The 13610-nt window shown below is 54.7% G+C and overlaps 1 protein-coding gene across 3 annotated transcripts in view; it reads left to right on the forward strand.

Moving 5' to 3' along the window:
• Positions 1-13610, forward strand: part of RNF213 (ring finger protein 213) — a 105281-nt gene that overhangs the window by 27968 nt on the left and 63703 nt on the right. For all 3 annotated transcript variants that reach the window (XM_047093963.1, XM_047093964.1, XM_047093966.1), the window contains 7 exons: positions 1321-1518; positions 3632-3854; positions 4383-4438; positions 5183-5336; positions 8048-8221; positions 10620-10709; positions 12084-12206. In XM_047093963.1, the coding sequence (XP_046949919.1) occupies positions 1321-1518; positions 3632-3854; positions 4383-4438; positions 5183-5336; positions 8048-8221; positions 10620-10709; positions 12084-12206 (1018 nt within the window). The remainder of the gene's footprint in view (positions 1-1320; positions 1519-3631; positions 3855-4382; positions 4439-5182; positions 5337-8047; positions 8222-10619; positions 10710-12083; positions 12207-13610) is intronic.

Here is a 13610-nt window from a genome sequence, read left to right on the forward strand (position 1 = left end):
CTTACGGGAACCAGGAGGTTTTTTTTTTTCTTTTTTCTTATTTTTATGTTTGGAATGCTCTTTTCTGGTTATTTAAAAGCAAATTTTTTTTAATGTTTATTTATTTTCAAGAGACAGAGTGCTAGCGGGGGAGGGGCAGAGAGAGAGGGAGACACAGAATCCGAAGCAGGCTCCAGGCTCTGAGCTGTCAGCACAGAGCCCGAGGCGGGGCTCGAACCCACAAACTGTGAGATCATCACCTGAACCGAAGTCGGACGCCTAACTGACTGAGCCCTCCAGGCGCCCCTGGTTATTTATTTACTTACTTTAAAAGCCAACGAACATTGTGTGCTGGGGGCAGAAATAGGGCCAGGCTTTGAGTTTTGCCGAGTCATGTTGAATGTGGTAAATGCCACAGGGTAGCTTCCCAGGGAGCCCAGGAGCTGTGTCCACGAGCTCGGAAACTTGAGAATTTCCTTTATCAGCCCTGCATGCATGTGTTTGAGAGGTTGGGGTTCGAAGATTGACTGCAGGGCTCGCCTCAAGGGCGTCTGCGGAAGCGACGGGGGTGTTCCCCCTGCAGCCTCTGTGGCCACATGTTCAGTTTCGGACACACAAGGGTCCGCTGTGCTGGGCCAAGGGTGCTCTCGGTGTGGAGGCTCCGGCCTGGCCCGAAGGAGCTTGCTTCTCCCTGGGTGGCGGGGGCCACCTCGGTGCCCTCGATTACAGAGCGCTCCTGCAAGGTCTTCTCCGCGGCTCTGCGCATGGAGCTTGCGGGGAACGGAAGGTGGGCTTCCTTGAACGATGCGTCTTATCAGGACATCTGCTTCTCGGTTTTACAAACTTGAGCTACCCAGCGCAGCTCTGCGTGTTTTAAGAGCCAGGCGTTGGTGACACACGTGCAAAGTTTGTGCAAGGGCAAAGCTCAAAGAGCTGCCCTACGGCCAGCATCAGTATCTTGCGACCGTAGGGAGTGTGCCCTGTATCGTTTGCACGTTTCTCCTTGCGCTTACAGAGCGGCTTTATATGGCTTTGTATCTGGATTTACTGTAGCCGGAGGGTCTGGGCTCACAGATCACGTAGCTTTCCCAAACCTCTGTTCCCTCCACTGTCAGGGAGGATGGTCGGTCGCTGCGGGGCTTCAGCGAGAGCCTGATGCCGGGATGGGTGGGTGCCAAGGGTGAGCCCCTACGTCCCTGGCAACCATATTTCTCCCGGGGCTGGTCGCTCTTCTCGGCCACCCCTGTGTTCTCCTGCTTCTCGTGCGAGGGGTCATCAGACCCCCCAGGGCAAGCCACTGGCCATCCTCAGCTCGCTGTGGGCTCTCTCTTCCCTTCCCAGGTGGCGGGTATTCCTGGTCAACCTTTGCCGACAGTGCATAGAGAAGACGGTCGACCTCTGGGTGCTCACCCTGCCTGTCCTGCACCACTGCGTGGCACCAACCCCTCAAGGAAAGGACTCCAGGATACAGCCTGAAGACACCTGGGCGGCCCTGGAAGGAATCCCCTTCTCGGAGTTCCGGGAAAAAAAGGCAGATCGGTAAGTTGGAGAGCCACACTTGTATCTATAAGTTTTGGGATGACAGCTGTGCTTCTAGAACCTTCGATAGGCTCCCCCGTGCACACATTCCTGCTTCGGGCAACACTTCTTTTAAAATGACTTCTTCGGGGGCGCCTGCGTGGTTCAGTCGGGTAAGCGTCCAACTCTTGGCTCCTGCTTAGGTCGTGACCTCACGGTGCATGGGATCGAGACCCACGTCGGGCTCCCCACTGACAGCTCAGAGCCTGCTTAGGATTCTCTCTCTCTGTCTCTCTCCCCCTGGAGCATGCTTGCTGGTGTGCTCTCTTAAAATAAACGTGAAAAAGCTTTTAAAAAAAAGATTAATTGTATGTATTTTAAATACCCTTCAGTGGTGTATAAACTGTCTAGAAGAAATTCAGTTGTTAACAATGGAAAATGACAAACACCAGCCTTGGTCTTAAAGATCTTGTCTTTCAGGCAGACACGGCCTTTAGTGGGTCATGAACCTTTATCAGATGTTCTTTGTAGCCCTTCTGTGACTTCTGTGGCACCTGGCTTTATGTGCCTTCCAGCTGTCCCCTTCTGGGGTGTCTCCAGTACAGTGTCACCGTATAATGTCATGATTTAAGGACCTTCACTGGGTCCACTTGGACTGTTTGATGTGGAGCATTTACTTACTCGCTCATCAAGATGCTTCATCCGTAAGTCGCTGCAGCCCCTGTAGAAGACAGTATGGAGGTTCCTTAAAAAGTTCACGGTGGAGGGGGTGCCTGGGGGGCTCAGTAGTCGGCTGGGCGTCCGACTTCGGCTCAGGTCACGATGTCGCGGTTTGTGAGTTCGAGCCCCGCGTCGGGCTCTGTGCTGATGGCTCAGAGCCTGGAGCCTGCTTCGGATTCTGTGTCTCCCTCTCCCTTGGCCCTCCCCCACTCATGCTCTGTCTCTCTCTCTGTCTCTCAAAAATAAACATTAAAAAAAGAAATTAAAAAAAAAAAAGTTGACAGTGGAACCACCATATGATCCCACAGTCTCACTTGTGGGCGTCTGCCCCACGGAGACGACATCAGGATCTCAGAGACGCACGTGTGCCCCCATGTCCACTCCAGCAATATTCACAATAGCCACGGCGTGGGGACAGCCTAGTGCCTACCGATGAGCGGATAAAAAAGTGGGGAGATACGCCCAGTCACACACACACACACAAATTTCCGAGTAGAAGATGAAGAAGTTTTGGGAGCCCCCTCTACGGTCTGGTGAGCGTAGTTGGTAGGAGTGTATTAGACACGTTTCCGAGTCGCTGAGAGAGTAGATCTTCACTGTTCTCAGCACAACAAAGAAATCGTAACTATGTGACTTGATGCAGGTGCTGGGTAGAGCGAAGGCGGTCAGTGTATAAATGTGTCAAATCAACACACTCCACACCTGGCACACAAGGGCTCTAAGCCCCTTACAGCTGCATAAAGCTGGAAACAATGCTTAATCCTTAGTGCAATTTTTTGCCCTGGTAAAAAGAGACACGTCCTATAATTTGGCTTTTTAATCATTTTCAGCGTAGGTCAGCGGCCTCCCACATACTCGCACGGTTGTGCTGCCCCGGCCAGAGCTTTCTCCTTGTTCCCGCGTTGAAACTCTGTCCCTGTTAGGCAACGACTCTGTTTCCCCTGCCTGCACCTGGTAAGGCCCGTCCTGCTGTCTGTCTCCGTGCATTTGCACACGCCAGGGACCTCTCGTCAGTGGCACCAGCATGTTTGTCCTTTGGAGACGGGCTGGTTTCACTCAGCGTCGTATCTTCAACTTTCATCCGCTTTGGTGAATTCTTTTCTTTTTTTTAGTGTTTATTTTTGAGAGAGAGAGAGCGAGCTTGAGCGAGGGAGGGGCAGAGAGAGAAGGAGACAAAGAATCGGAAGTAGGCTCCAGGCTCCGAGCGGTCAGCAAAGAGCCCGACGCGGGGCTCCAACTCGCGAACTGCGTGATCATGACCTGAGCCAAAGTCGGACGCTTCACTGACTGAGCCACCCAGGCGCCCCGATGTTTAAATTATTTTTGAAGTCTGGACTTTATAAGTCTCTTCTGACATTACTTAACTCCGTCTGTGTTTGCCGATCTCACTGCTGCTCCTTCTCTGTCCCTACAGGAGTCACTTAGTTCAGCTCATGGGAAAGGAAAGGCATTTGCTGAACGTAGATGAGTTTCTCTTCCGGTCCTGGTTCAGTCTGCTGCCCCTGCGCAACCTGGTTCACTATATGGAGAACTTCATGGACCATCTGAGCGTCTTCCCCACTTGCGTCCTGGACTGCCTTCTGGGGACGTGGTACCGGCTTCAAAGGCTTACAAAACTCTCCTTCAGCGACTTCGAGGTCTGTTGTCCAGAGCAGGCTCTTGAGACGCTTAGCAAAAGCAGATCAGTAGCGAGACGTTCAGAGCCTGTGATCCTTCTTTTCTGCGGTCCTGGCAGGACGAAACACTTAGAAGCCAGAGGCCCGGGTGGGGTGGCTCTTTGCCAGGGCTATGGGGCCGCTCTGATGGCAGTTCCTCTGCTTCCGGAGAGTTCCCGAAAGCCACGGCCGGGAGGCGTTCAGGCTGTGCGGTATGGGCGGGCGGACGGGGTCGGGGCTCCCCCGCGTGCCGCTCCGTCACAGCTGCTCCCTCCTTTCCCGTTTTGGGGGGGCGCGGGAAATGGTCCAATTTTAAATCCTGAATTTCCCTTGTGAGACGATAGAAGATTGGTTCTCGAGTACCTTAAAACTCGTTGGTAGAAAGAAAGAAAGGAATCCATCGTTCTGCTCTGTTCACGTCGGGTTTTCTGGGTTCTGTCTTCGCGAATGCGGTGGCGTCACTTTGACTGTCCTGTTTTTTTTTTGTTTTTTTTTTCTTGGCCACCCCAGAACACCGAGAACACGTTTCAAATGTTGCTCCACCTCCTGGACATTTATCAGGACAGGTAAGTAGAAAAAGCGGAATGCGGACTTTCTCCTGCACGAGGTCACCCCCCACTGACCGCGGGATCAGAAGGTCCTCACCCACCGCCTTTTTGAGCTGTCAGTGCTCTTTTCTCCCCCACATTGTCTTCCATCCGTATCCAAACGATCACCGCATTGCATATCCATGCTCGTGTTCCGCATTTCTTTAACATCTGGTCTCTGCATGGTTTCTTGCAAGTCAGGCCAGCTGACTACACGGAAACACACACGTGGGGCGTCAGGTGTTTCCTGAATTCTCGGGACACTTGTGGTATCGCCTCCCCTGGATTCTCAGGGTGTTCAGGGTGGGGGCGTCGGATCGCCATTAACGTCAAGCCCCAGTGGCCCCAGGACCTCCCCCGAGCCAGTCACAGAAGCACCCTCACAGTGCCTCTCTCATGCCACCTGCTGCACCTCGCCCCCATTGGCTCCGGCCATGTGCCAGCCAGGGACGACGGGGCCTGGTCCCCACAGAGCTGGAAGAGATTCCATCCACCGTACGTGTTCTAGCACTGTCTTCGCTCCCTCTCTCCCTGTACCTTTCTGATTTTTTTTTTCAAATTTACATAGTACCTTAACCTGCGGTGACACACATCCCTAGCTTTTTTTTTTTTGCCTTACTCGTAGGGATTTGGAAGGGAAGGAATGCATCACGGTTAACGGGTACTGTTGTCTCATTTCTCCTAAATTACTTCAATGATTTCTCTTAACTCTTTGCGGGGTAGGATTCTTGAGGAGCCCTTGGTACAGTCCTACTTGACTGTGTGCCTGAAACTTCACGAAACTATCTGCAGAATCACAAAAGACCCAAAGTTTTATGAGCTGCCTGCCTTATCTGCCGAGATTGTTCGCAGAATTATTATACTTAAATCTCTAGTGGTAAGTGGAACCCACACACACAGTGTCGCACCCACGATAACTGGAATTTCGAGCGGCCTCAATTCCAGGAGGGAGATCGGCTGGCTCTAGGATTGCTAGAGGGCCACAGAATGGGTGACAGCGTCCTCAGAATGTATGTTGGGCACCTGCCCTGTGCTGGGTTCTGTTCTGTGCACTGAGGATGTTTTGGTGAGCTGGCGTCTGCACCCTTACCCTCCGCGGGCTTCCACTGGAGGGAGGGAAGGAGGCAGGCAGTGCAGGGGTTAACTCCAGAGCAGTGCGGATGTGCGCCCAGAACGCACGTCCGGGCGTGGTCTTTCCCACTTGAACTCGTTTCCCGCACACTAGTACCTAACTACAGCGGCCAAGTGCACGCACCCAACAGGCACACCTCCACGCCTCTGCACACAGGTGCGCGCCCTTGCGCCCCCTCCAGGATCGAGCTGTAGGGAGACCCCGGCGCCCTGTCCCCTCTCCCGCTGCACGCCTCCCAGAGGGAGCCCTCTTCTGTTTCCTGCCGCCCAAGATGAGCTTTGCCCATCTTCGCACACTCTGCTTCATGTGCCTGCTTGAGTCACTCACCCCTGCATGTCTGGGACTCACACCCCTCCCTGCTCGTGGCAGACCTTTCTTCCTTTCTCCGCGTTGTACTCTTAGTACGCTTGAGATCCTGGGCGTCACCCTGCAGGTGATATGAGACTGTATGTTCAGACTGACCGTCTGCTTGCTAACCGGAGTAGGAGTCAGAGCTGGGATGTTAGCGACGTGCAGGAATTCCACGTGTGTTTTAACTTTATTCTTTCAATTTTTCTTCTTTCGAATACCAGAGACACATTTTAAAATAAACGTTGGTAAGATGATTCTGCTGAAACCGCTCTTGTTTAAACCTTAATCACGGGCAGGTGTCCACTTCCATAAACGTACGGGAAAATACGTATATACGTTTTCCCGCGGGAAAAGCTCTTACGTGGTGGTTGGAATCTCAGACCGATGTCATCTACAGCATGGTGAAAATATTCCGCCCCAGCCATAGAAACAAAAAGCCTGGCGAAACTGAACTCAAAAGTGTATGATCAGTTTTTAACAAGCTTTAGGGTGGGTCCTGACACAGGGGGTTAAGTGCATTGATGGGACACCAGATGCAGAAAGGCCAGGGGTGTGGGAATGCTTCAGACTAGTGCTCGGCCTTGGGCTGTCCACGTCCTGCCCGTCTCTGCCCGGCCCTGTGCCCGGTGTAGGTGATGGAAAAGAGAAAGGGGGCCTCGTGGGGGCCACCCAGGGAACGTGTAAGTGTGTGTGGCACAGGTGACAGGCGGTAGGCTGGAGTGTCCATAAGGTGCCGTGGGACCCGAGGGCAGGGCCGGGGTTCCTATGAGGAGTGAAGAGCCCCCACAGGGTCGGGGAGGAGGAACCTCGCTGTTCTCAAGGGCCCGCGGGGAGTGGAGTGTGGCTGGAGATGCAGCCAAGGTGTAGAAGGCCAGATCACAGGGCAGGCACACCATGCTTGAGCTTCTGGATTGTTCTAGAAGGTGCTGTGCCATTCGGGGATTTCAGGCAAGGGCGGACGTGTCCCAATTTTCAGCTGAACCATGGCGCCCGCTTGGCATCCACTGATCCGGCGCTGGCCGGGTGGGCCTCCTCCCCCCACTTGTCTTTACGGACAGAGCCCCCTCCTGCCCTAGGCTGGATACAGTCCCCTTCATGTGCCCAGAGAACACTTGGCATTTTCCCCACTAGGCACCTACGTGCTTAGCGAGCAGATGCTTGCCTGTCTGTCTGTCTGTCTGTCTGTGAGCCGTTGCCAGCTCCTCCACAGCATCAGCTTGCAGGGCAGGAGCCCAATCTGCTTGGCCACCGGGCGGGGGGGGGGGGCATGTGGTGGCTCTCAGGGAGCCCCCCGGAGGGCGGAGTGACAGCTGATCCAGGTGTGGGTCCTGTCACTTATACTGACCTTGCGGGGCACTGCCGAAGCACAGAGGCTAGCGCTGAGCTGGGAGGGCCTTCCTGGGGCTTCGGGGCATGGCCTCTGCTGAGGTGAGGCTCTGTGCCCATCTGCTTCATGTAGATGTCCAGCTGGGGGGGGAGGCAGCACCAGAGCCCGGACCCCAGCGCCAGGGCCCGGACCCTGGGGCCAGAGCCTGTCACAAGGGCCAGATCCCAAGAGCTCAGGGCCAGGGCCCATGACTGCAGGGCCAGAGCCCGGACCCCAGGAAGAAAGGATTTTTCGGAGTAGGGGAAACCTCGTGGGAAAAAAATGTGGACGGAAGCGGCCTTGGGTTTACCTCTGTCCAAGGAGCAGGGGTCTGCATGGTGCACCAGTGGGGGCGTCTCTGGGCTGCTGGGGGCTCTGCCACTGGGGCACGTCCTCTCCCAGCCAGTCTGGAGAAGGCGGCCTGGTGTGGCCTGCTCACTGGTAAGGCGGAGCCCCCCTGTGCTGTCGCTGCATTGGGGGGGTTCACAGGGACAGAAGGCTTATCCTTCCCAAGCCCCCTGGCTTTGCCCGAGCTGCCCACTCGCAGAGCAAAGCCACAGAGTCCCGCGAAATCGAAGCGCCTTGAAACGTAGGCGAGGCTGAGGTCTCGAACGCGCTCATGTGACTCCGATGTGGCTGGTCCTCGAGCACCTGCCACGGATCGGGAAGGGGGAGTGGCGTCTCCAGAATGTCCCGAGTCACGGTGCGGGGACCCTTACGCGCCCTCTCTCTCCCTCAGCAGCCGGATTCAGCTGAAGGCCCAGGAAAGGAGACCGGGAAGAAGAACTCCGTGAAAACGGTCTTCCAGGGGACGGTCGCCAAGACCAGAGCTTGGCTTCAGAGCATTTTTCAGGAGAGCATGTTCTTCAACTACTGGTCGCAGGTCACGTTCAGATACCGGGAGGAAATCAAGGTGAGCTGTGTGGGGCCAAGGCACTGACGCGGCACGCTGGCCCCGTGCTCTGTCCCCAGGATGCACAGCCAGGGCTGATCGTGCTGCCCACGGTCCACCTGGTGGGGTCCACCGTGGCCCCCCCCCCCCCCCGCCACAGGCCCCGGGGGAAGGTGCTGAGACGCGGGTCCTGCGGGGAGAGGGCTCCCTTTCAGCAAGGACGCTGGCAGGCGGTTTGGCTGGAAAAGGCAGGAAAAGGCAAGAGTTACTTGAAGGGGAAACAGGGCAGAATAATCCCTCAAGCGTTAAGAATGAGTGAAGGGTGGCTTGTGGTCCATTGACACGAGAGGATTCTCAGTTAAATGCAGTAATTAATAATGGTAAGATAATACCGATTAAAATGTAGCCGAACATCTACTTTGAGGCAGGTGTGGCTGTTAGCCCCGTCTCACAGAAGAGGTGACGGGGTTGGGGGACATGACGAGAGAGTGGACGACCAAAGCGCGGGCAGCCCAGCCCCAGGGACTCCCCATCAGAGCCCCACAGCGGGCGAACCGGGCTGTGTTCTTGAAGACTGTAGCCAGCTGCCAGGACGCAGCTGTAGAGAAGGGATGAGCCACCCAGCCGGATGGCCCCCTTCACCCCCTCGACCCAGATTTCAGCAGGTGCTTGCCTCCCAGGACACTTGAACGGGATAGTGGTAAAATCACACAGCTGACCCTGTGCGTGAACAGGGCTGGTGATGCTCGTACGTCTCAGACTTAACCCCTTCTCCACACGGAAGGGGGCATCAATCCAAATGCCTGGAGCACAGAAGTCCTATCACTCACCCTCAGAGGGACAGAGTCTGAGGTCAAAATGAAGAAAACGCACGTCAACCTTGAGCTTTATTTAGAAATTTCATTGTTGGTAGTGGGGCGGGCGGAGCGCTTCTGGAGTTGTCTGTGTGAGCACCGGACACAGGGATTCGGAAGCCAGGCGTCTTTCTCACTGTGGAGAAGCAGACGTGGCAGAGGGCCAGGGGCCCGTGGTATTGCTGTGAGCTCGTGACCTGGAGGGCTGGAGGGGCTCCCAGCTGTCTCCACTGAAAGGCCTGGAAGTCATGCCGGCCAGGCCCCTGAGCGTCGCGAGCACCCCCAGGCCTGGCTTTACCATCCCCACTAAAAGAAACCTGGGCTTCAGACAGGACAGCTGGCCCCACAGCCTGACACCCCTGTGGTAGACACAGGGCTCGTGGCGGGGCTCGTGGCAGGCCAGTGTCCCAGACCAGCTCCCGGGACAGTCGCTCGTTTAGCTCCTGGTACCCGGTGACACCGTTTCCGAGCTTTGGCAGCCGTACTGTGCCCGAGTAAGGCACGAACTCAAGGGGAACACGAGTTGGCCATACGTGGGCACTCCGTCGCCTCTTTGCGATATTTCTGTAAGTCTAGAGTCATTCCACGTTTCTAGAAAAAAGGAAACAGAAGGTCGTCCGAAGGGACTACTAGCCGAATCTGGGACAGTTTGGTCATCCGGACGAGTAATGCTGGGACTGGACAACAGACAGCTTATTAATCCTTGAAACATGTTTACAGAAACAGAAAGGGGGGGCGGAGAGAAAGAGAAGTTCCTCGTTTTATTGGAGAATGCAGCCAACGGAGGTGGAGGAAACCGCCGTGGTCACAACCTTCATCTGTAACACGGCGGTGATCGTGGACTCCGTCAGGATTCATCCACGAGTGCCGAACTCAGTGGGTGTGAGCGATATGAAGCGGGGTGTCGGGGATCTGCTTGTCCTCATGGGAGAATTAGGAGTCAAGTCAGATCGAGAGACAGTCTACAGACAGAAGAATGGACGGCCTCCCCGTCACCCCCGTCAGGGGACAGGGTCCCGCCGACACCAACCGCCCTGAGCGTGACGCTTGCACCGTGATCGTGCGACAGAAGGGCCACGATGCCAGGAGATTCCTTCCCACGTGTTTAGAGGACCACGTGGCGCGGAGCCTGCACCTTCTCTCCCCGTGGTTCTGCAGAGAAAACGCTTCACGAAGGAGACCAAGAAAGCAGCTGTTAAATACCAGCAACTGGGGAATCCAGTTGAAGGAACAGGGGTCTCACTGGGCCGTCCCTGCAACTTTTGTTTTATGTTCGTAGTTCCTTGAGCTAGAATAGGAGACAGATACGTTCAGCATAGAGACCAGCTACACGGTAGGAGGAGCGTTCCGGCTGCCTGGTCCTGTCGAAGCCCTTCCTTTCCAAAGACTGGGGCGAGAATGGCTGCCCTGCCTCGCCACTGACACGGCTCGCCGGTGACAGAGACGCGGTCAGAACCCAGGTGTCCCGCGCCCCTGGAGCTGCTATAACAGTCTTTCCTTTCTCGTAGAATTCATCGTGGCCCTTAGTTGTCCTGCGGCTGTCACTGACATGAGGGCTTTTGCAGGTCTGGAGGCGGCTGGTGGAAATAAACTTCCCCGTGGAGTATGGCTGGAAGGAGTCGTTGATGGGGGACCTGGAAGGAAGAATCAAACAGGTAGCAGAAGTCGGGTGTTCTTTTCAGGAGCAAATTGGTGAAGCCAGACCATTCGTAACACCCTGTAGATACGGAACGGTGCATTTCATGGGTAGTCCTGGTGTGCAAGGGGCGTGGGGTAGACATGACCTTGCATTTAAAAAATTTTGTTAAATGTTTATTTATTTTAGAGAGAGAGAGAAAGAGGGCAGGGGAGGGGCAGAGAGAGAGGGAGGCACAGAATCTGAAATGGGCTCTGAGCTGTCAGCACGGAGCCCGATGAGGGGATTGAACCCATGAACCACGAGATCGTGACCTGAGTGAAGCCGGACGCTTAACCGACTGAGCCACCCAGGCACCCCTGACCTTGCATTTTTGATCCGGCCTTAATAGTTTGACCAAAGGTGATATTCCAGAGAAGAATGAGGGAAAGCGTCTTGCCTCCAGGGAAACCCTAGGTTTATGGAGCAAAGCCCTCCCATGTGCAGTAGCTTCTTTTTTTTTTTTTTATTTTTTTTAAAAATTTTTTTTTTCAACGTTTATTTATTTTTGGGACAGAGAGAGACAGAGCATGAATGGGGGAGGGGCAGAGAGAGAGGGAGACACAGAATCGGAAACAGGCTCCAGGCTCTGAGCCGTCAGCACAGAGCCCGACGCGGGGCTCGAACTCACGGACCGCGAGATCGTGACCTGGCTGAAGTCGGACGCTTAACCGACTGCGCCACCCAGGCGCCCCCCATGTGCAGTAGCTTCTAATGGGACAGATTGCTTACTAACCCCAGTGACAAAAATGGGAAAACAAAAATGTTTTCATTTCTTTTTCTTTTTTATTTCAGAGACAGAATGCAAGCAGGGGAGAGGGAAGGAGGGAGAGGGAGGGAGAATCTCAAGCTTCATGCTTAGCTCTGCGCCCTGCGTGGAGCTCGATCCCACAACCCTGGGATCATGACCCGAGCCGAAATCAAGAGTCGGACGCTCAACGAACTGAGCCACCCAGGCGCCCCCGTGTCTTTATTTTGAATTAAAGCCTGTGACCCTAGGAAAATCAGGACTCGTTTTTACATGATACGAGAGTTTTATACGCCATGGTCTCAGGGGTCTTTTTAGGAAACTGGAAGCAAGGGGGAATCGCTTATTTTTCAAAGTTTCCCTGCTTCTGCAAGCGGCTGGGCCAGGGGCTTTTTCTGCAAAGCGGGAAGAGAGACGCTGCATCGCAGCCTCATTTGTCTAATGGCTCCAGTTGGCGGGGCCAGGGGACATGGTCGGGGTGGGGTGTGAAGTAAACTCCTGGGGACCCGATGCAGTGTGGGGAAGGTAGGACAGTCGGGGCGCTTTTATTGCCCAGAGTATTAGAGCGCAGCCCCAAAGCTCTCACACCGTCGCCCTGTGTTGCAGGAGAGGCCTCTCGTCCAGATCTCTGCCTTCTGCAGCACCCACTGGGATGCCATGGGGTTAGAAGACAGCGTGTCAAGATGCTTCGAGAAGTGTGTCATTGAAGCAGTGAGCGCGGCCTGCCAGGTGAACAGCCTCTCACCGCGTGGGAAACGCGTTTGGGTTCACGGCGGTCCTCTGACATCATCAGCTCGGGGCCGTTCAGTGCCCGCTGGTTCTGAGCCCCGGCTGCCAGTGCAGACGTGGGCACCGGGCATCCCCCTTCTAGCCTAGAGGGAGGGTCCTCAAATTCAGTACCCTTGACCCCGAGAGGCCGCTCAGCCTCCTGCTACCGCAGCTGACGCACCGCTCACGGGCGACCCTGAATCAAGCAATCCGGTGCTGCCCCTGTATGTCCTTCTCATTGCTGCTGGATTGTCTTCTGTTTGTTTTGTTTTTCTGTTTTTAATTTTTTTTGTAAGTTTGTTTATTTTGAGAGAGAGAGAGAGAGAGCGTGCGCGCGGGGGGGGGGGCAGAGAGAAGAGCGAGAGAATCCCAAGCAGGCTCCATGCTGTCAGCACAAATCCTGATGTGGGGCTCGAGCCCACAAACCGTGAGATCACGACCTGAGCTGAAACCAAGAGCCGGACGCTTAACCGACTGAGCCAGCCAGGCGCCCCGGCTGCTGCTGGCTGGTCCTACCACCTGCTCACACTTGCTTAGCTCGTGTGCAGTAAGGACCCCAAAGGCTGGCAGAACATTTATGGAAGAAGACGATGAGTTTGGAAAGATCCTGTCAACTCACGTAGGGTTTTTTCTGCAAAGTGGGAAGAGATTCTGCCCCACCTCGCCCCTTCGGAACAGCCTCTCCCACCGTGTGTGGGTGAGCTTAGGGCTTTCTGTACATAAAATCACATCGTATGCAGAGAGAAATGGTTTTACTTTTTCCTTTGCAATCTGGATGCCTTATATCTTGTTCTCCCTTCATTGGTGTGATTAGAGCCCCCAGTGCAGACGTGCCTTACTTCTCATCTCAGCGGGGACGCCCTCAGTCTTGTGCCTCTGAGCGTGTCGTCGGCTGTGGACTTTTCAGAGACGCCTTTCGTCAGCTTGAGGGCATTCCTTCTAGTCGAGAGTTTTTATCGTGGAAAGGCATTGGATGTCTGAACGCTTTCTGTGTCTGCTGAGACAACTGTGCGATTTGTTTTCTCTGGATACGGTGTATCACATTAACAAATGTTCCGTGTTATGGGGCAACTGGGTGGCTCAGTTGGTTGAGTGTCCAACTTAAGCTCAGGTCATGGTCTCCTCATTCGTGAGTTTGAGCCTCGTATGGGGCTTTGCACTGACGTCTCAGAGCCTGCTTGGGATTCTCTCTCTCTGCCTCTCTCTCTCTCTCTCTCTCTCATTGAAAATAAATAAACTTACAAAAAAAGCACAGATCTTTGGGGCACCTGTGTGGCTCAGTTGATTAAGCCTCTGAATTTTGATTTCAGCCTCGGGTTATAATCTCATGGTTGGGGAGTTCGAGCCCCACATCTGGCTCTGTGC

Source organism: Lynx rufus, unplaced genomic scaffold (genome assembly GCF_022079265.1).
Source record: "Lynx rufus isolate CCGP_SWC_20201006 ecotype Redwood Valley unplaced genomic scaffold, mLynRuf1.p SCAF_37, whole genome shotgun sequence".
In the NCBI taxonomy this organism is placed as follows: domain Eukaryota; kingdom Metazoa; phylum Chordata; class Mammalia; order Carnivora; family Felidae; genus Lynx; species Lynx rufus.